The sequence below is a fragment of the Malaclemys terrapin genome, chromosome 4, assembly GCF_027887155.1.
Source record: "Malaclemys terrapin pileata isolate rMalTer1 chromosome 4, rMalTer1.hap1, whole genome shotgun sequence".
NCBI lineage: Eukaryota > Metazoa > Chordata > Testudines > Emydidae > Malaclemys > Malaclemys terrapin.
The window spans coordinates 104,010,607-104,032,855 of NC_071508.1; the positions used below are offsets into that span (position 1 = coordinate 104,010,607).

Sequence of the window (22,249 nt, forward strand, 5' to 3'; positions counted from 1 at the left end):
CCTGTGTGTCCATCGACCCCCTGGGGGCAGAGTAGAGCCCCCCGGGCCGAGTTCTGGTCTCACTTGTCCAGGTGTGACTCCGGAGTCACTCCACAGGCGGCCAGGTTTACACGGGTGCCTGGGAATCCGTTCCGATCGGCTTGCAGGGCCGGGAGAAGAGGCCCTGCCGGCGCCCCGCGCATCTGCTTGCTGCTGCCCTCAGGCAATTTACCAGTGAGGCTGTCAGCCTGGCGCTCGCTCCCTCCCCGCCGGGTCGCCCGCCCAGGCCACCCAGGCTGCGCGGGTCTGCCCAGTGCTCATGCGCTCGTGGAAGGGTTTAAAGCGCGCGCGGGACTCGCGGCGCTGTCACAGGCACCAGCCGCAGCAGCAGCGCGTTGGGCAGCGTCGCCAGCCAGGCAGTGTGCTGCAGCTCCCGGGGGTGGGTTGTCTTCCACCGGCCCCCACGAGGCTGTGCCCGCCAGGAGCTCCCGGGGCTGGTCCCCAGGGGTCCGAGCGGAGCCAAGCAGCCGGTGCCTGGCGCAGGAGAGCCCGCCCTCTCACGCGAGCCCCGCGCAGGTGCCCACACTCCACCTCCCAGCCCGGTGCCAGAGACACCCCGAGGCTTGGCCACCGACGCCCCTAACTCCACCTAACCACACACCGGGGGGAGGGGGCGCCTTGTTAACCCTGCCGCTGCCGAGCGCTGCGCTGAAGTTCTCTTCCCTCTCCTCAGGTGCCAGTGTGCGCGGCCGCCATGTCTCCTGTGCTGATGCTGCTAGGTGGGTAGCGCCTCCGCGTCCCCCGGTCACCGCGCCCCGCCTGCCCGCGCGGCGCGGCGATCCGCTCCGAACCCCACGGCCAAGCGCGCCTGCACCCAGTTACCCTGCTCGGCTGTGGGGCCGCTACTGAATCCCTCTGTGTCTGATTACAGGTGGCGTCCTGCTGGCCAGCCCGGTGCGGGCAAGCGACGGCTCGGGTGAGTTGATAGTCTCCGTTATTTCTCAGAGGCTCCGTTTTATACATAGGGCTGAGCCAGTTCTACACATTAGCGATCATCTCCCTCTACAATCCTGGACATACATTTCCAGCGTAGCGCTTGACTTAAGGGAGTTCCGCAATTGCTAAATATAAATTTGCGCTTGCTTTTTCCAAGCGAACTTAATTTTTTTATTTAGATTTGTTTAAAATGTCGAATTGTGGCGCGTTCAAGCATCTCTGTAACTATTCACGGCTTTAAGAGTCACACACCAAGTGCAAGTTAAACCAAGTACAAAAGCAGCGTGTCTTGTGATTGTAGAATCCTTTTCTATCTCACCTGAAAATTTCTTACTGTAACTGTGATAGGAAAATAATAATTCTTTGTGTATGGGCTACCGGGAATTTGTTTATGCTCTAAGGTAAGAAATGACTGAACACACAGTAGCCTTTTCTCTTTTATATAAAGACTAGCACCAGCATGTCCTTGCTTTTCGCATAATATTAGCAAATTCTGTTAACCAGGCAAATATTCAAACTAATACCACATTGATGGGATCACATCTCAGAGCTCATAGGACTATTTGTTTGTTGAATTTAGATGCTAGCTGCGTCTCTTTACCCTATCATGCCCTCATTGGGTTACTGAGCCACTGCTAACTGCTCCAGAGTTAAAACTGCAGCACCATTTCTGTTCAAAACTGGATTTTCAAAGTGCTCTGAAATCCACATGTATATATTGAAGAAAAAAAAACAATGCTGTTACCATATGGGATTGGATGTAGCACCAGCCTTTCCTTCCCTGCTACTATATGTCCGGTTGTGAAGGAGAATTTCGTGATGGGGTAACTGTTAACTAACACTTCTTTGTGAATTGATATTATCCGCCCTCTCTCTAGCCAAAAAAATAAACAAAACACAGCTTGCAAATGGGATTATCCAGATACAATGAATGATACACAAGACAAATATTTTTATTTTATTTTTATTATTTTATTCTTTAGTACCAATAGTGTGCTAGGCGTTTCACAGCCAAGATACCTGCTCCAAAAGGCTAATAAACTAAACAGATTAAACATGGGAGATAGCATACATCAAAAAGTAAAATGATTGAGCAATGTTTAATAGAATGTTTGTTTTGTTTTGTTGGTTCCATATTATTTTGACATAATTATTTGAAGGGAGAACATAGGTTTGTAGCTATATGACAAGACTTGTCTTTTAAAAGTGAGAAGCATAGAAGGAGATGGAGAGAGTTGGTATTTCCGGTTTTGTTTTGTTTTAAATCGGTACTGGGTAGGTTGAAAAACTTTCAGGAGGCAAAGGTATCAAACTTTTCTATAGTGTAACAAAGTGAACGGTAAATGTAGTAGTGTATGTATATGAGAGAGTGAGTGAGAGACATTTACGAAGCTTAAAAAGGATTTGATATCGGACAACCTACAAACATATTATGACTATAAGACTCAATGCAAACACTTTAAGCCAGTTCTGCCATGATTTTACCCTGGAAGGGAAGAGACATACAAAAGTGCCCAACAGACTGTGGGTGGCATATTGACGAAGTGTAACAGATGAGTGAAACTCTGCTGTTGGGAGAACGGTGACTCCATGGAGCCGGAATCACACCCAAGTGGACACATGGCAGTAGAAAAATAAAAGAAGGCAAATCAGTTGAGCAACTAAGGAGTGCAACCACTTTGTCTTTGGGACCATGTTCCCAAATGAAACTCTCTCCATTCCCTCCATCAATGGGAGAGAAGCAAGCGCAAAAGAAAGGAGCCAGAATCCCTCCTGTCCAGCGATGAATTCCTGGAAGCAGAGCATGATCCTGACCCCAAATGGTGAGTGACTTCAAATTTGTATGTATAATATAAGAATTTCATTTGCTATTTTCATTTGTTTGTTTATTTGTTTGTAATGTTAGTATGATGGCCTGGTGTCCAACTGATAAATAGAAATAGTTACTGAGGATCTTCTAACTAGGCAGTAATGCAGAACCTAAACCAGGATCAATTTTGCCCATTTATTTGCAGGTACATATAAAGAGAGGAAATAGCTTTCAACACTGGCAGGGAACAATAGAAGAACTCTTTAGGATCCTTCCTAACTGGGATAAAGTCCTGTAAATTAAAGGTATCTATCAAAGCAACTAAAGAGATATTAAAGGAACACTGGCAATTTAATTTATGCCCTTGCTTAGGGTTGCTTTAAATGGTTTTCAATAAGGTAATATTAATAGAAATTTTTATTCATTAAAAAAAATGAAAATAAGTTTAAAAAATATTTCCCCACCCACACTCACTCAACAACATGACATTAGGGCATCAGAGGTTTGAGGCAACATTTTCAAAATCATCTACATCCCATTTTCAGCAGTGACTTAAGAACCTAAGTCTCACTGAAAGTCAAAGGGATTTAGGCTCCCAAATCACTTAGGTGCTTTCAAAATTTTTACTCTTGATCCTACTCCTATTGAAATCCATAGGAATATTTCATCTCACTTCAATGGGAGCTGGATTAGGCTCTAGATGCCACAAATGAAACTGACCGTATCTGCCCAATCCTGGAAACACCTGTGTATGTTGATTATTTGTTAGCTGGTCTTAGTTAACCATAGGCTGTTCAAAAGGAAACAAAACAGTATAAATGAAATGTCAAAACAAACAAACAAAAACCCAGACAACATAGCCATTAACACATTTTTAAACCCAGTTATCCTTGTCTATGCTCAGGGCAAAATTGTGTTTAACATTGTATTAGTATAAACCTGTTAGTTAACACATTTTCCAACATGATGCATTTTCCCAGTATAGACAAGACCTGTCGGACTATTTCTCCGTGTAATTTAAACACATACTTGTTTGAAGGCTCGAGGCAGAAAAGGAAAGTGAATACTTCAGTTTCACTGTGCAAGCAGTACAAAAATGGCAAAAGGAAAAAAAAAAGCATAAGCAGTGACATGACGCAAAGCTATTTCACTCTTTATAATCCCTGGTTTTATAATAGTTTACAATGAAACTGTTCTTTAAATATATTGGGACAGATTCTGCTCTCTCCTATACCCAAGCAACACAGGGCAACATTTAGTTGTGGCTTTTACCTTGATAAGACTCCCTTTAAATGTTTAGTGACTCTTGTTTGACAGTTGTGTGAAAGTTGTTCATTTTTTGCAGTAATAAGTAGCAGAACTGTATAGTGCAAAGATGGTAATTTAGGAAAGTATTGGATAGAAGAGCTATGGAATGTGTGATACATCCTAAGGGTATCCAGGGTTGTAAAGCACCTCACCACTGCCTGCCCCTTAGCATGAAGCAACTATGTCTGTGCCTGCTGTGGGTCAGTTCTCTGAAACCAGTGGCCTCTAGCAGCACAAGCACTGCCTTCCAGACCCCTGCAGGCCTCACTTCCTCTGTTCAAGCACAGACCCATGCCCAAATACTCAGTGTTCCCTGCCGTGTCCAGCCCCTTATCCACTGAACACTCACAGAACTACCAGGTCTGCTGTTCCCAATGGAACAGTGTACATCATCTTGTAACTCAGTACAGCACTTTGCTTAACACCACAGCACTTAGATATATTTATAGTGAAAACAGTAATACATTTATTATCAAAGATTAGAGATTCAAATAATAGTGAATAAGAACTTTGGAGACAAATGGATACATAAAAAACAAAATCATAACTCGCTTTCTAGAGACTAAACTAGCAAGTTACTCTTTTGTCTAAAGAAACTTAACTCACCCTAAATTCTCCAGCCTCCATTTTCAACCAAGCCTGGCCTAGACCCCTCGTTTATGAAACAAGAGTACTGTCCTTTTTCTTCCTCAGTGAAGGGTGCCTGTTCAGGCTCTTTGCCCCACCCAATATACTCAAGCAAATCTCCTTTATGCACCTCAAGATAAAGTTGTCTATCTCCACTGTGTTTCCCCTCCTGGCAGTTCTTTTTGACAATCCTTCATTTGCATTCAGTTCAGACTGGTGATATGGGACCCATTCTGAATGAAACAATACTCAGTCCACATGTAAACAGATAGATGGATAGATATCTCCTGTCTGACAGATAACCTGTTTTTCACCTTTTCTGGTGACTAACACCTTGATACAAACTTTAAGAATATATATTAGGACTGTCAATTAATCACAATTAATTCACATGATTAATCACGATTAATTTTTTTTAACACAATTATTTTTGAGTTAATCGCAGTTTTAATCTCACTTTTAAACAAGGACTGCCCATTAATATTTATTAATTTTTTTATGTTTTTCTACATTTTCAAATATATTGATTTCAATTACAACACAGGATACAAAGTGTACAATGTGCACTTTATATTATTTTTATTACAAATATTTCCACTGTAAAAATGATAAACAAAAGAAATAGTATTTTTCAATTCACCTCATACAAGTACTGTAGTGCAAACTCTTTATTGTGAAAGTGCAACTTACAAATGTAGATTTTTTTTTGTTACATAACTGCACTTAAAAACAAAACAATATAAAACTTTAAAGCCTACAAGTCCACTCAGTCCTACTTCTTGTTCAGCCAATCACTAAAATAGACAAGTTTGCTTACATTTACAGGAGATAACGTGGCTGGCTTCTTATTTACAATGTCACCTGAAAGTGAGAACATGCGTTCGCATGGCACTTTTGTAGCCAGCATTGCAAGGTATTTACATGCCAGATATGCTAAACATTAATATGCCCTTTCTTGCTTCGGCCACCATTCCAGAGGACATGCCTCCATGCTGATGATGCTTGTTAAAAAAATGTTAATTAAATTTGTGACTGAACTCCTTGGGGGAGATTTGTATATCTCCTGCTCTGTTTTACCAGAATTCTGCCATATATTTCATGTTATAGCACTCTCGGATGATGACCCAGCACGTTCGTTTTAAGAACACGTTTGCTGCAAATATGACAAAACACAAAGAAGGTACCAATGTGAGATTTCTAAAATTCACATTACTCATATTTGCAAGCAATTAAACTGGCTCCTGGCTCTCGACCCAAGCTTTAAGAATCTGAAGTGCCTTCCAAACTCTGAGAAGGATGAGGTTTGGAGCATGCTTTCAGAAGTCTTAAAAGAGCAACACTCTGATGTGCAGGGCTGGCTCCAGGCACCAGCACAGCAAGCAGGTGCTTGGGGCGGCCAATGGAAAGGGGATCTTTGGCAGCGGGTCCCTCAGTTCCTCTCGGAGAGAAGGACCTGCCACCGAATTGCTGTATAAGAACGAAGCGGCAGCGGCTCTGCCGCCGATTGTGGCTTTTTTTTTTTTCTCTTTGCCGCTTGGGGCAACAAAAACACTGGAGCCAGCCCTGCTGATGTGGAAAGTACAGAACCCGAAAGACCAAAAAAGAAAATCAATCTTTTGCTGGTGGCATCTGACTCAGATGATGAAAGTGAACATAAATCGGTCTGCACTGCTTTGGATCATTATCGAGCAGAACCCTGCATTAGCATGGATGCATGTCCTCTAGAACGGTGGTTGAAGCATGAAAAGACATATGAATCTTTAACACATCTGGCACGTAAATATCTTATGACACTGGCTGCAACGTGCCAGGTGAACACCTGTTCTCACTTTCAGGTGACATTGTAAATAAGAAACGGGCAGCATTATCTTCTGCAAATGTAAACAAACTTGTTTGTCTGAGTGACTGACTGAACAAGAAGTAGGACTGAGTGGACTTGTAGGCTCTAAAGTTTTACGTTATTTTATTTTTTAATGCAGTTATTTTTTGTACATAATTCTACATTTGTAAATTCAACTTTCATGGTAAAGACAATGTATTACAGTACTTGTCTGAGGTGAGTTGAAAAATACTATTTCTTTTGTTTTTATAGCACAAATAGTTGTAATAAAAATAAATATAAAGTGAACACTGTACACTTTGTGTTCTGTGTTGTAACTGAAATCAATATATTTGAAAATGTAGAAAATATCCAAAAATATTTAAATAATGGTATTCTATTATTAACAGTATGATTAATTGCATGATTAATCATGCAATTAATTTTTTTAATCATGTGATGGTCCTAATATATATACATAATTCTTTACATAGCATCTGTACATAAATTTCACAATGATGTTGCTGTCTGGCATGACACTTGCTTTCATTTGAGACCTCACATGGCATTCTTTGGTGAACCAGAATGCACACACCAGAATCAGGAGATTCCTGTAACCCTTCTGCACTCCCTTTCCAGTTGGCATTAAGAGGTTCTTGGGTCACAAAATGTTGAAATCTATGGTATGGTTATTTGATGGATGTCATAGGAGAGAAGACAGACTTCAAAGCCTTTGTAATAGGTTCTCCCCTGTCTTTTGTAGGTCCAGCACTGAAGCAAGACATCCATCCTTATCTTTCTACATGGAACTTCCTCCATTAAATCATGTTTAAATCAGGAAGAAATACAATGTGTTTCCACACAGTATTCTGAGGTGTTGTGTTTCTGTGAAGTATAGAGTGTGTGTGCAAGCCATGATAGAGTGGGAGTCTGCTCATTTTCTTGGAGCTTTTAAAGCCCAATTCTTCATTCACTGTGCACTCCAAACGCCATTGGGAGTCTATAGTGGACATGAATGGATCTGTAATGATAAATTGCAAGATAAGCTTTTCTCCTGCAACATAATTAGATTTAGAGTCTATGTTTTCAAATTCCCATCACAAAACATTTTCATGAAATTAAGGGAAAGTTCTATCAAATTAATTCAGAAATAGAACGAGAATCAAGTGAAAAATACTTAGGGGTGTAACTTATGGGTAACAACTATTTTCATTAGCATTTATCTACTACATTTGTTATTTGCAATTAAGCTAGACACAGATAGTCAAACCACTGAATATTTAAAAGGACCTCTCTATGTTTCAAATGTTTTAATGCATTGAACAGGCTTTATCCTCAGTGTTGAATTTGGATGTGTACTTGAGAAGGTAAAAAGTTTAGCATCAGACCAAAATGATTATTAATTTCTGAATTATTATTAATTATGCATAGACCAAATTGCTGTACTGGAGAAGAACATTACAAACATAACAGTAATATTAACTGTAACATGGGGAGACTGGTAGAGGTCTACAAATGAACATTTAAAAGTAGAGGAAAACTTATTAGACCCCATACAAGTATGGAAAGGATGAGAGTATAAATCAAATCCAGCTCCCATGTCTGTGGCTGCAGAGTTCTTCCTGGCAGCAGAATTGATGTAGTTCTGCTGAACTAGGAAAGGAGTTGGATTGTTTGGGGGAAGGGCTATGCAAGAAATGCATATCACTGTGCAGCTGAGAGAGAGATTGTGGGAGGACCAGAGGCTCTTGACCCTTTGGCCCTTCTTCAGTTCCCAAAAATCACTACTGTGATGCATGTGTGGGGTACGGCATGTTATCTCAGCCACCAGAGCTGAGATACCCTGGGCAGTGGCTCTGTAGCTGCACAGCAGTCTATGGAGAGGTATCTCTTAGAGATAACCAGTGTACATCTCACTATTTGGGTTGAATACTAGGTTCCTGCATTTGCCCCTAAATTAGCCTTTGCACCAGGAGCCAGTTTAATTGCTTGCAAATATGAGTAATGTGAATTTCAAAAAGTCAATTAAAATCAGAGTACTGAATTTTCCATAGATTATGAAGACACATGACAAATGCAAGAGGAAAGCCCAGTAAGGGACTGTCAGGATACATTGGCATCGTGGCAACAGGCACCGTTACATAGCCATGAATTTATGAAGATTAAACCAATAAAAAGATGTCACTAATTCCCTGAGATGAACTTGAAATAACAAATTAGAATAAAAAGGAAAATCTGTTTCTTTTACCACAGGGACAGACTAGTTCTACAACCTTGCACACAATGGGCTGGCACGAAGCAGAGAGTAGACTACATGATACGGTCAGTGAGTCAGAGGAAAGGACCTTTAGGTTGCTCACTTGTAGTGATGGGTACAGTGGCATCTTTAAATAAGTAGATCATTGGGGAAGGGAGACTGTGGGAACCCTAATTAATGATAATACCGAGGATTTTTATATTTTTATAAGCACTTTGTGGGTTCAAAGTTCCTTACAGACTCTAACTACTTAATCCCCACAACACTCATTTGAGGCTGGTAAGTATTTGTCCCCGTTTTATAGATGTAGAAACTGAGAATGAGAAGTTAATGACCAGAATTTCAAAGATACTTGATTTCAGTGGAGCTGGGGATGTACTGCTCAGCACCTCTGACAACCAGGTAATCCCATGATGTATTATCCAGTCAGCAAGAGAAATGGGAATAGAGCTTTGGACTTCCAGACTGTACTTAAACAATTATACCATGCCACCTGCCTCATCTGCTCTTGTAAGTGTACACAGTTCCCATTGATACTAATGGAATTGGATAGGAGTATTGTTATGACTAACAAAAAAGGGGGAATCTCTTAGCCTGAAGACACTTCCTTACATAATTTATAGAAGAGGAGTTATACCCTCATTACCAGTATGCTCTTGATTTTATTTTAGCCATTTGCTTTCCTGGAAATATTTAGTCAAATTTTTGGACCTGCTACTTTTTAATCTGAAAATCATATGAAACTTTTTACAGAGATAAATTTGTTTCCCTTACATTAAAAAACCCCCAGTCTGGATGAAACTTAACATGTTTGTTCAAGCACAATTGCCTTACTTACTGGAAATATTTTTTGAGGCAAGTGGCATGAGCTTTCTGAATAATAATACCCTGTGGCTTAGGCTCTGACCCAAAGTAAGTATTATATCTGAAAGCAAGTAGTACCCAGAGGGTCGTGCAGAATTTAAGTGCTGTGGCTGTCACTTTCAGAGAATTAGAAGCACTAACAATATGCTTAGTTCTGTATAAGACTCAAATTTTAAAAGTCCCTGTCCCTGCCCTGAAGATCCTACAATCTAAATAGGACAAGATGGACCATAGAGGCACAGTTTTTTTTTTAAAGTAAAACAAAAAACGTTTTATAAATATCCAAAAAAAGTGTATTTTTAAACGATTTCACAAAGCTTAGAGGTCCTCATTTCACTCCTCCCCCCTTCCCATTTTAAGTCTCTCATATTATGGGTTTAATTTTCAAAATATCGGATGCCAAGGCTCATCTGCAAAACCACATGCACAATTGTATGCCTATCTGGTACACACAATTACTGTGATTAAAAGTGTAATATGGTATTTGCACACAGAAATATCCAGAAAGTTCTCTCACAACTCCTCCTGCATTTCTGTCCCTAGCACTTCTGCTATTTTGAAAATAAGGCCCTTACTGGCAAATGCATTGATAAAAATCTTAACTAACACATTTATAAAATAATAAATGAGATAAAAATATGAGACTTTCTGGGTCATGTCTCACTTTCATGTCTCACTGACATGCAGTATGTTCAATATGCTAATGAAAAACAGAATTGTTTGCTGTGATCCCAAGGTAAAGCACTTTTAGTAATAGTATCACATGTGATCTTTGCTGCAAGTATGAGTGATATAGGTAGGGCCATCCTAGAGGGGGAGATGGGGGAGTTTGCCCCAGGATTTCCTATTTGAGAGGGCCCCCAGAGCGAGTAGTGCTGCAACCTGGTGCACCGAGTCACAGTAACACTCACTGAAATTTGGCCCAGCAGTCCCTCTGTCATGATGATCAGGTCGCAATGCCCAGAGTGGGGAGCCAGGCTCAGTCCCTCAGGACACAAATCAAGCTGCTGCTGCAGGATGGACCCCCAACTCCCTATCTGGGCCTCCTCTCAGGGTGAGGGGGCCTCAGTTACAGAGTTAGTCCCAGACCCCCCTAAAAATCTCTGCAGCCCAGGGTATGTGAAGTTGGTGAAGAACTATTTTATATGCTCTAGGAAGTTACTGGGGAAGTTCAATGGCCTACCGGAGATCAGACTAGATGATCACAATGGTCCCTTCTGGCCTTGGAATCTATTCAGATCCATTTAAGATTTTTTCTCTTCATGCTGGTAAAATTTCTACATTTTAGGCCTATAGGATGAATAGCTGATGATACAGTAGTTAACGGAGAGGAAAAAAATCTGTTGCAAAGACGTCAGGGGCAAGATTTGTTCTTAGAAAGTCAATATCGGTATCCAGTCAGGGGTCAGATTGTGAGGCAGAAGTGATGTTACTGCTGAAAAAAACCCAAGTTTGCCACACTCCCACACTAGTTGGACGTGCTACATTGACTGGGGATAGAATAGTTAATGATGTTGCACATTAAATACCAAGTTCTCAAAAGAACTAGGCTTGATCCTCATGCAAAAATGTATGCACAGGAGTGACCCTACATTTGTGTGCCGTTACCATACGTATATTTGCATATGGTAAGTCATCTTAAATCATTGCATGACTAACTGCCAAATTCCCACATACAGTCACAGTAATTGTTCACATAATGTAGGTGCAAGGCTTTCTGATTTTCAGTTTTGAAAACTTGCCCCTTATGTAACCATCATTATACTTCAGAATTAACATACAGCATATTGAGCGAAATGGAGCAGTTCACACATTTTAGAACTATTGTTTCTCTGAAGATGAATTATGACATAGGTTCATATTTGAAAAGTGTCTTCATCAGTTCAAAAATTTACCAAGTAATATTTTTGGTTTTTAATAAAAAATAAATTTTGCAGACATTGATGGAGATAAAAGAGAAGTGCTAATATGGCACACTGCCTCAACCAGACCCCTACATCCAGTTAAGTCATTTGACCATCCATTTCCATTCCATAGAAATATCTTGTAAAATAACTTGGCTTTCCCTTTGTATACTTATATAATGGAAAGCCTCTCTGGAAAATAGCTTTAGGTACTTGTAATGTAATGTAATGTAATGTATGTTAAATAGTTATTGTTGCTAAAAAGAGAAAATAATATGCCTGAGCTCACAATAGAAAAAACAGAAGAGACAGCAACTTCCCATGGGACAAAGGCATCTGACTCACTGAGGTGCTCTTCAAAATCCCAGCCAAAGACAAACATGAAGTTTTCACTTTGCCAAGTTACATTTTATCTATGTCTATTGACCACGTGGTTGACTTGTTTTCACTGTGTCCTTTGTCACTTAAAAATGATTTTTTTTATGCAACTGACTAAAAGCAGCTTCAGTTAGTTGCACTAAGCTTTCTATGCTGTCCATGAAGACAAGCTCTGTGAAGCTCAAAAGCTTGTACCTTCCACCAACAGAAGTTGGTCCATTAAAAGATATTACTTCACCCACCTTGTCTCTCCTATACGCTCCATGGCAGTGGCTTACATGTTCTAGAAATAGGTAGCATTGCAATAATAGACCTAATTCACTCTTGCTGGGGCAGACAGATGAATATCTAACCTCACTGCACGGGCCTCAATTTTTCTGATAGTCTTAATGGGATTGAAGTGAAGTGAAGATGGTACCACTGTCACCTTCTCTTATGAATTCCATCTTCGATGGTGGCTTTAGCTTCTGCTGAGAGCTTCTTAGGAGCTCTGTTGGTGGAGGTTGTCCAGGGGATGGTCTGAATCAACACATCCCTGACCCCCATTCCTTTCATGGACGGTGTTGCCCACTTTTGGGGGTTCACTGGCTCTGAGCAGCCTTCCTCATGCCCGTACGCCCTAGTAATAGAGAAAGCTGCTGCTGCTGCTTTGAACTGCTGGTGCCTTTCTCCTCCAAAGCCCTCCAGCTTGCCACCATCATCTGTGTTGTCCTCTGCTGAATGTAGTTCAGTGCTTTCAATCATTTCTTGTTGGTTCTTGCTTTTTCCAACATGATTGTGAAACAAGAGTGTGTAATCTTCCTGGTCATTGCCCATGATATATGCTGTACCCAAATCCTTAAAGCCAGACTGCAGTACAAGACAAGGCTGTAGCTTAATTTCAAATTAAAATGTGTGCTTTAAACTGAGATACGGTGGGTAGATTGAAAAATGATCCTCCAGATTCATTTTAACAGGCTGTTCAAGCCTCAGAGCTCAAATTTTTCTTTTCCTCTTTAGCCCCCACTACCATCACATGCCTTACAAGGGGAGTTGATCTCAGAAAGGAGAGAGCAGATGTCCTCTGTCCAGCAGACTGCCCGCTATGGCAGTTCTATGTCTTTGGGAATGTAGTTTATGCCTCCCTTTCCAGCGTCTGTGGAGCTGCCATTCACAGGTAAGCTAGAAGACTACTAATCAAGATGACAAGGAAACACATTTTAGAAATTAACTATATTTTTCAGTTGTAACCTTTAGCTGCCACCCAAATTATGGATATTCCTGACAATTCTCAAAACACACCAACAAAATGTCATTAAAAGACTTCAAGTCAAATACAGCTTGGAGTAAGTGGCTGTAACTTTCATGAAGTCTCAGGGACAAATTCAACAGTGACAATAATGATAGAAAGATGCTCTTAAAACTGGTGTAAATGGCAAAGTAGAATAACTTGCACTAGCCTGGCAACCGGTGCGCAATGAGTATAATTTATAGATATGGGAGGTGGAAGTGGGGAGACTATAGCCTGAAAAGTTACTAGTTGGAAGGTGTAAGATAAAGCAGGCTTCCGCTCTCCTACTTTCTTACGCCACACCATTCTCAACACTGCTCAAGTCAATTTCAGTCCCACTGTAAGCTGACACAACAATGATCAGGAACAATTTACTGCATACAAGCTCAGTATTAATCAATATTACATTAATTTACCAATTATATTTGTTTTCATGACTACAATTTACACAATGTGTAATTTACACCACCACTTATGTCGCTGCAAAATTTTGCCCATGAATCTGGGTATTTGGATAGCAAGAAAAGGATTTTGAATATATTTGTAATTACTGTCACTATATGGGCCATCAGGCATTTAGTGTGGGTTAGAAATGTTTAAGTATTTTAAACATAATTTTTAAAAGAAAGAATTTGTTTCCTTTTAAGAGTAATTAATTATGGAAGTTAGGCAATGTAGCATGTTATGACCTTAAAACAAAATTACTCAAATTATGGTGTAGTTTTTGTGCACTATGTAGCTCTTGGGGTTAAAACTTGGGGGATCATCTATGTTCTAAAGCTTTTAAGGAAGGATTTGTCCCACTGCATGTGATTGGTTGGGGCACATGACTTACAAGAAGAGGCTGAGGGAACTGGGGTTATTTAGTCTACAGAAGAGAAGAGTGAGGGGGGGATTTGATAGCAGCCTTCAACTACCTGAAGGGGGTTCCAAAGAGGATGGAGCTCGGCTGTTCTTAGTGGTGGCAGATGACAGAACAAGAAGCAATGGTCTCAAGTTTCAGTGAGGGAGGTCTAGGTTGGATACTAGGAAACACTATTTCACTAGTAATAACTATAATTATTATTCTTTAAGAAATTATTATTTCTCTGGTATTTTTGCTTATTCTTTTAGGGTGAAAACCACTTCACCTATGTAAAGTATGAGCGTGAGGAGGTTGTGCTGGGGAAATTTAAACTCCCACCACACTCCCAACCAGGGTTAGGTAATGGGCAATATACTACCCTCTACACATGTACTGAACTCTTCTTGAAGGCGCAGTTTGTAGAGTCATTTACTTGCTGTACAATAGTATTGTGTATGTTTCTTGAAAGCTACGCAAATAGTTTGTATGCTTTTTAGTGAGTACAAATACAATGCAGTACAGTACTTTAGATTTAAAAAAGTTAACAGTTCAAGAATGTGCTGTAAAAACTTTTCATGCGAGTTATTAAAGAACTGACTTCACAACCAAAAATGAAAGAATTCTTCACAGTAAAACTGTATTTGAATAAAAAATAGGCCCATGTGACAGTTTAGATGCAAATCTGGATTCAGGATTTGGAATTAACCCATCACTAATTCAAGGCTGGATTCTCCAATCCTTCCTCACACGAGTAGTCCCCTTTACTTCAATGGACTACTTGCTAGAGTAATACTATTTGACATATGTAATGACTGTAGACTATGGCCCCAAATAATTCCCTATACTGTAACTGATGTGAGGTTTTGTGCCCATTTTGGTTATTATATTAAATCCTTCCTTTCTTTTTAATATGCCTATTACTGTCAAGATACGGAACATCGCCAGCCTTTTCCTGACTAGACAATAAAAGGTATATCTCGGTCATGAGGAGTGGAAGGGAACCTACTGATGATTATGCCTAGACATGAGGAACTGAGCTAAAGCTACCCTTGAGACATTAATTGGATTAATAATCAGAAGGCAAAATTGAGGACCAGATCTTCAGCTGGGGTAATAGTGGCCTAGATGCCAAATTACACCAGCTGAGGATCTGGCCCAATATGTTAATTTTTAGATGGTATATGCTAAACACTAGATAACTTTTAAAGCCTAGTCAGAGGTGGGACATGCCTCAAGTCTGACACTGGACTCCCATACTCCCAATGTCACAAGAAATGCCACACTTTTACCAAGTTAGCTATATTAGTCTTTAGGACACAAGGCTAATCCCAAGGGGTATGAGAATTTCCTGAGTTGTGGTGTTCACTAGGAGAAAATTGGCAGAGAGTATGTTTGGCCAGAGGAATGCACTTCTGGGCAGTTAGGTCTGTTGGGAAACTTTGGGCCACTGCCTGCTCCTGCTGGGTCTTGTTCCTAAGTCACGCCAGAAACATGGAGTGCAGTGGAAGCAGAGACAACAGAACCTGTGTTGTAGGGAAAAGCTGGCACTGAACCCAGAACAGCTCTGGGTCAAAGATGGAGAATACAGGCAAGCCAGCAGCAGCAGGCTGCAGTTGGGAAGGATGCCGCTTCTTGTGGCCACAGGGGAGGAAGGAGATGGAAGGAATTGCATTAGCAGCTAGAAGTCTGGGAGTAGGGAGAGAAAGATGGGAGCCAAGTTAATTCCGCTGTCATCACTTGGGGTTCTGTTTTCATCCTTGAGTTCCATCAGAAATGACATCTGTAATTAACTACTTACAAACACATTTTACAGTGTAGTCATGGTAAAAATTTATTTGTTAGTCTCTAAGGTGCCACAAGTACTCCTGTTCTTTTTGCGGATACAGACTAACACGGCTGCTATGCTGAAACATGGTGAAAAGTGCTTCTTATCATGGAAACTTCCAGGGCAAAATTCCTTTCTCAGAGATGTATCTCTGTATCCCCTCTCAGATCCTGACTTCTGTATTCTGCTCTGTCCCTGTATAGCACATGTAGATTTCCCATAAACATCAACTGGATAGCAAAATTATTAGCATCGAAATATGCTAGGAGAAGTTTGCCTTTAGATTTCTGGACTGAGTCAAATGAGTACACACTTTTGTTAAGGGCGCAGCCTCAGCTCTGGGCTCCTTGATGTTTGTGTTTTTCCACTGGAACATTGACTCCGCAGTTTAAAGGTAACATCCATTTCCTTTCATTTTGACGTGTTTTTTCCTGTCCTTGCATGATAACATCATCTCTATCCACTTTCATGGACTGTGTTTTGGCATTGTCTTGTCCTTACCTAGACAATTGCATCGATCTGAACATTACGTTACTCTGAGCCCAGTCAAGAGAACAGGCACTTGGCAGCATCTCAAATAACTTATTTTTTAAAGTAAGTAGCTTATGTGCTGCTGAGGAGAGCTGTGTGGAGCTGCTGGGCCCCTCTTCACATGAAAAACCTGGCAGGACCATCATGAATTCCAAAGTGACTGAACATTTATCCAGAGGAAAACAATTTCTATGAGGCAAAAATCTCTGATTTCCCTTTTCTTTGAACTGTAGAACTGTTTTTGCTTACCACTGGCTGCTCCAGCAGGTGTTAATAGTTTGATTTGATTTATACATGTATCTGAGAAAAAGGCCACCTCTACTATCTGGAGGAATAGCTTAGTAGTCTAAAAATTGGGCTTGATACGTCAAGACCTTCTGGGAAGAGACATGCCAAAAATGTGAGAAGGCTAAGCTGGCTCTTCATTACCTTCTGAGATACGATAGGTACATTGAGTTCCATGCCTCTGAAGGGGAAGATGAGACTTTAAAAATTGGAGTCCTGTCTGCTTACCCAGGGTCTGGTCTAAAGATAAATGAACTTGTTGAGAGATTTCAAGGGGCTTTGGACTAAAGTTATACCTTTCATAATAGTGAACTTTGTTTCGTTTGTTTTGATGTCCAGGGCCAAAAATCCCACTCCCACGCAGTATTGCACAGTGAGATATTGGATGGCCCTCTCTGTGCGTCTGCATTTCAATGGTTTACCTGTAACTCTGTTTTGTTTGTGTGCATTTTGGAATGAAAAGAATTGTCTAAATGTAAACCATGGTTATTACTAATAGTGCACCTGGTCAAGAGAAAGGGCTGCCCACTTCTGTGGATTGTCACTGTCAGGCATTGATAGGACAACAGGAAAAAATGTGGTGATCATTAGTTAACCAATAGAATGAAAAGCGTTCCTGGAAAATGTATAAAGTTCCAGTATAACCAAAACAGCCTTGGCACGCAAGGCATTGGCACCAGAGTAAAATACAGTGGTTCTGTAAAAACATAAATCAGATTTTGATAGCAAAAATTGTTTTTTTCATTTAGGCGGAAATTCACAAGCCCTTCTGCTTAGCTCCCACATGGACCTTCTGTATAAGGTGAATTTCACCTTTAAAGGAAATCTTGAGCTATCATGAAAATGAACTTTCCAAATTCATTAACAAATGAACAAAAACAGATACCAGAAATACGGTTATTTCATTTCAGCTAATATCAAGTGCGCATTCCGCAAACCTAACATCAACCTCAGCTTTGTCAATAGTCTCAATGAGGCCCAAAATGGTGACACCCAATAACACATCCCAAACAAAAAGAAAAGAACTAATTTAACAAATTACAAATTAACTATTTACATATGCATGGTGTCTGTCAGGATAGTTTCACATCCCCAACATAAAATAATTTTATTCCCACCCAAATCTCTTTGGGGCTTTTCTCTCCCTGGATTTCGTTTCAGTGTGCTCTTGAGACATGTCTATTGTTTCTGTGGAACTTGCTGGCTGTGACAATTCCTGCCCATTCTGTTTGAAATGCTATACCCCTTGATACTGTTTTATATGGTCCTTATGGATAACTTTGGGTTTAGTCCTGGGACCAAACTGTATCCTACACACCACTTTGTTTATTTGAGTTACTACTGTGTAGGGTTCTGTCCAAGTTTTATCCAGTTGAGGGCTCCTACCCTTTTTTCTCCTAGGATTGTGGAACCAGACCAGCATCTCCTCTTTTAAAAGTTTCCCCGTCTGACCTCAGGTCACAGAGTCTTTTCATTTTATCAGCAGCTGTTCTCAAATGTTTCCTAGCAAAGCTGTGAACTTTTTCAGTTTTGGATTATAGGGGTCCTGCATCATCCAAATGGTTGAAACCCTTTTGTTCCTCTTCAGAAACTCCATACAAAATGTTTGCTGGGAGGGAGCCTTAGCACATGCCCAAACATGAGGTGTGCTGTAGTACACTTTGTTCTCTCATTGGCTGCTGTTCTATAAGCCATCAAAAGGAATGGGATACGTTAGTCCTAGTCCTCTTGGTGCTGTTTTACAACGGTAGCTAGCTGAACCCCCAAAGTCCTGTTGAACCTTTTGACCATCATCAGACTGTGGATGTGTCGGGGTGGTGCAAGTTTTGTGAACCCCTAGAATTTCACAACCCTGTTGAAACTCTTTAGTTTTAAACAGGGCTTAGGAGCGGAGCCTGGAGCAGCTCTGGAGCAGTGGAGCTGCAGGTTTTTGCCTGGAGCTGTAGCAGAACTAGAACACAGCTCCAAAGCCCTGGTTTTAAAGTTTCACCCCGATCTGTGTGTAACTCACTCAGAATCCCAAATCTGGTGAAGAAATCATTCACAAGGATCTCTGCTACTGTCATAACCTTTTGATTTCTTATTGGGTAAACCTCAGGCAACTTTGTAAAGTAGTCCCATAGCTACCAGCAAATATCAGTCGCCAGCCTCTGTCACAGGGCAAGGGCCCAATAACGTCAGTGGCAATGCATTACATTGATGCCCACACAAGATATTGCTGCAAGAGGGTACTCCCAGTTTTAGAGGAACCCTTCTTTGTAACACAAGGATCAGATTTCCTGCACCAGCTTTCTACATCCTGCTTGTGTGTTACCTAATAGAAATTCTCCCTTAGCATTTTGTAACCCCAAAATGTCCAGGAGTTTTGAGATCATGACATAACCTCAGAACCTCTTTTTCCAATGTATCTGGTACAACCAACTGGTATCTGGATCCATCACCCACTGGTTTCACCCTGCTCCTATACAATATTTAATCCTTAAATTCCAAGCTCTCTCTCTGTGACTAGAAAGCTTTGACTGTGGTGTTTACTACATTCCAAGGTGGCTGCGTTTGCAAGGTGATTCTCCAGTCACACACTACCCTACTGTCAGGATCCTGTTTTTAGGAAGTTTTGAGTTGCTTTGGGTCCATTCCTGCAACCCCACCCCATGGTTAAGTGGATAAATCAGAAACATGGGCCCTTTTGCGAATTAGAGGAAGGGAAGCACTCCCATTCCTTTGAACAACTAATTCCTTGCTCTCCTTCTTAGGACAGGGTTTGCAGCAAGGCTGCTTGGACAAGGCATCAGCATTAAAATGCATATGACCAGGGCTGTGCGCTATTGTGAAATCATAGCACTGCAGCTTCTCCAACCATCTGGCAAGCTGTCCCTCAGGATTTCTGAGCCTAAAAAGATATTGCAGAGAAGCTTGGTCTGTCCTGACCATAAACTTCCTTCCATACAAATAGTGATAAAAACATTGTATAGATTTAACCACTGCTAGGAGTTCCTTTTCAGGTGGGGCAATGATTTCTCTCAGGAGAATGTAGACTTTTGCTATGATAAGCTACCACCCTCTCAAGTCCCTGGAGTTCGTGTGTCAATACTTCTGCCAAACCATAAACACCAGCCTTTCTGTCCAACGAGTTTGAAATATAAGTAGGCCATGACAGGACCAGTCAGTGGAGCCTTTTCCAACTCTAAAAACAAACATTTATATCACACTCTGCTGACTACTGAAATTGTTTCCCTTTCCCACCCAACTTATACCATCATTTTTGCAATACTCAAATTAACCGTCTGTAATAGCAGAGCCCTGCAAAACTCTGTACATCTATAAGTGTCTGGGAGTTGGCCAGCTCTGTACCACCTCAATTCTCTTTTGTCAGTGAAAATTCCCTCCCTACTAATCGTGCGCCCAAGTAGATTCTCTCTTTTTTGGAACATCTCGCATTTCTTCGGCTTCAGTTTCAAACTGGCTGCCTTCAGCATCTCACAAACATTTTGTAAATGGTTTGGTTCCTGTTCAAAGGTTTTACCATGCACAGGATAGCATGTAGGCATAACAGATAGGCTGTGAGGGACATGCCATGTACTACCCTCTCCATTAACATTTCAAATATGGCTGATGCACTGCACAAGCCAAAAGCCATTACTTTAAATTGCCATAAGCCTTGTCCTCCCGTGAAAGTAATTTTTTCTCCATCCTTTGGATCCACTTCCACTCACCATACTCACTTTTAAGACCCAGTGTGGAAAACCAGACTGAACCTGCTATAGCATGCATGGTACTATCTATTCGTGGTAATGGATAAGAAACCTTTAAAGTGACTTCATTTAATTTTCTATAGCCCATCCAGAATCTGGTGCCGCCTTCCTTTTTCTGAACCAGAACTATGGGTGAACCCATAGTCCAAGGCTCAATAATGTCTTCCTGGTATATTTCCTCAATGTCCTGTAGTGCCTCTTTCCTTTTTCCTACTGGCAACCAGTGAGGTAGCTATTTAATTGGTTGGTTTCTCCTCCCATCACTCTAGAGCTAGAACAGTGCAGTATAACCAATACCTTTGTTGGCCCGGGAGAACACCTCATGATTCCTAACCAGAAGTCTTTTAAACCATTCCACGGTTCCCAGTTTAAGCATACAGCACTGTGCTGGAACAGGTTCAGTAGAAATTCTGGGAGCTCACCTTCACCCCATCCCCTTATAGTTTTCTAATTTACCTCTTTTGATCAGAGCCTTTGGTTCTTCTTCGAGTCATGTCCCTATGGGTGCTCCATTTCAGGTGTGCATGTGCCCCAGGCACCTTCGATCTGAGATTTTTAGGTAGCAGCGTCCAGTCGGCCTGCACGTGCTCTACTCTGCCTTGTGCTTTGCACCATGGCTATATAGAGCTGCGTGGGTGAACCATCCTCGGTTCCTTCTCAAACACCTCCGCCTGAGACGGAGTCTCAGCAGTGTCCAACCTTGCTTACCTCAGCTGTCGTTTTTTTTCATAGTTTTACTTAGCTTAGTTGGTTATAATAGTGGCAGTTGGTAACAGTAAAATAATTTTAAAAATTAAGACCTTGTCCTTTCCAGGGTTTTTTTAATGCCTCTTTAAAAATGTTACTGTATACTTGTAAAGTATTTAGCTGACATTGTGGTAAGACCGTCCTCTTTTATCCCAGAGGGGTGATCACCAATGCGGGAGGAACTGTGAGGGTACAAACCCTGCCAGGAAAAGAGAACTACTCTGCCGTATATGCCAATGGGATTCAGTCTCAGGTGCTCACTAGATGGGCTTCATCTTTCTCGGTGGCTGGTAGGTGGATCAAGTATTTATTATTTAGTAACATATTTGCAATGTTAACAAATTTGTCCAGGCCTTTCAGTGGCCTCTGGCTATACAGCATGCTTTAGAAACAATGACCAACTTTCTTCTTTTCTCATTGTTTTATCCTCCATTTTCTTATAATCCCCTTACCATACTATTCCAATTTGGACTATTCAGTCAATGATTGCTGCTGACTCTGATACATAAAGCAGACTTGAGTTACTCAGACCCAGATCCTCAAAGGTATGTAGGCATCTAACTCCCACTGAATTCAACTCCCATTGAGGATCTGGGCACCAGTACCCATTGACCAGTCTGTTACTGTTCTGAGGGTACCGAATGCTATAGCCTTCATCCTAGGGAAATGGCACAAAAAGCAACCTTGCCAAAGGCCTCCAGGAAAATTCCTGTCCTCATTTTGTGAGAAACTGAATAAAGATAGGGGATCATGTAGATCAATAACACCACATTGTATGTTTTTTCATTTAGGGCCCTGTCTTGTCCAGTGCTCAACTCTCATAGGAGTTCAGTACCTCACAGGATCAGGACCTTAGTTAGGTATAATGTGCTTAAGTGTCTTCTTTGAACCGCTACACTGTAGGTTCACATATCCTTAAAGAGAATTTTGTCTGTACTATCAGTTAACTGGCATTTGTTGATCTACCTTAATCTTAAAGAATAGCCAGTCAAGTTTTTTCCTCCTTTACCTCCCATCATGCAGACAGATAAAACCTGGTCTTCTGTGAAACTT

General features: G+C 41.1%; 1 protein-coding gene across 1 annotated transcript in view; it reads left to right on the forward strand.

Annotated features, from left to right (window-relative positions):
- Window positions 1-298: 298 nt before the first annotated feature.
- COCH (cochlin) overlaps window positions 299-22,249 on the forward strand; it is a 35,825-nt gene continuing 13,874 nt past the window's right edge. Inside the window, exons 1-5 of the mRNA XM_054026576.1 lie at window positions 299-418; window positions 713-758; window positions 911-955; window positions 12,942-13,098; window positions 21,353-21,486. Coding sequence (XP_053882551.1) covers window positions 299-418; window positions 713-758; window positions 911-955; window positions 12,942-13,098; window positions 21,353-21,486 — 502 coding nt within the window. The remainder of the gene's footprint in view (window positions 419-712; window positions 759-910; window positions 956-12,941; window positions 13,099-21,352; window positions 21,487-22,249) is intronic.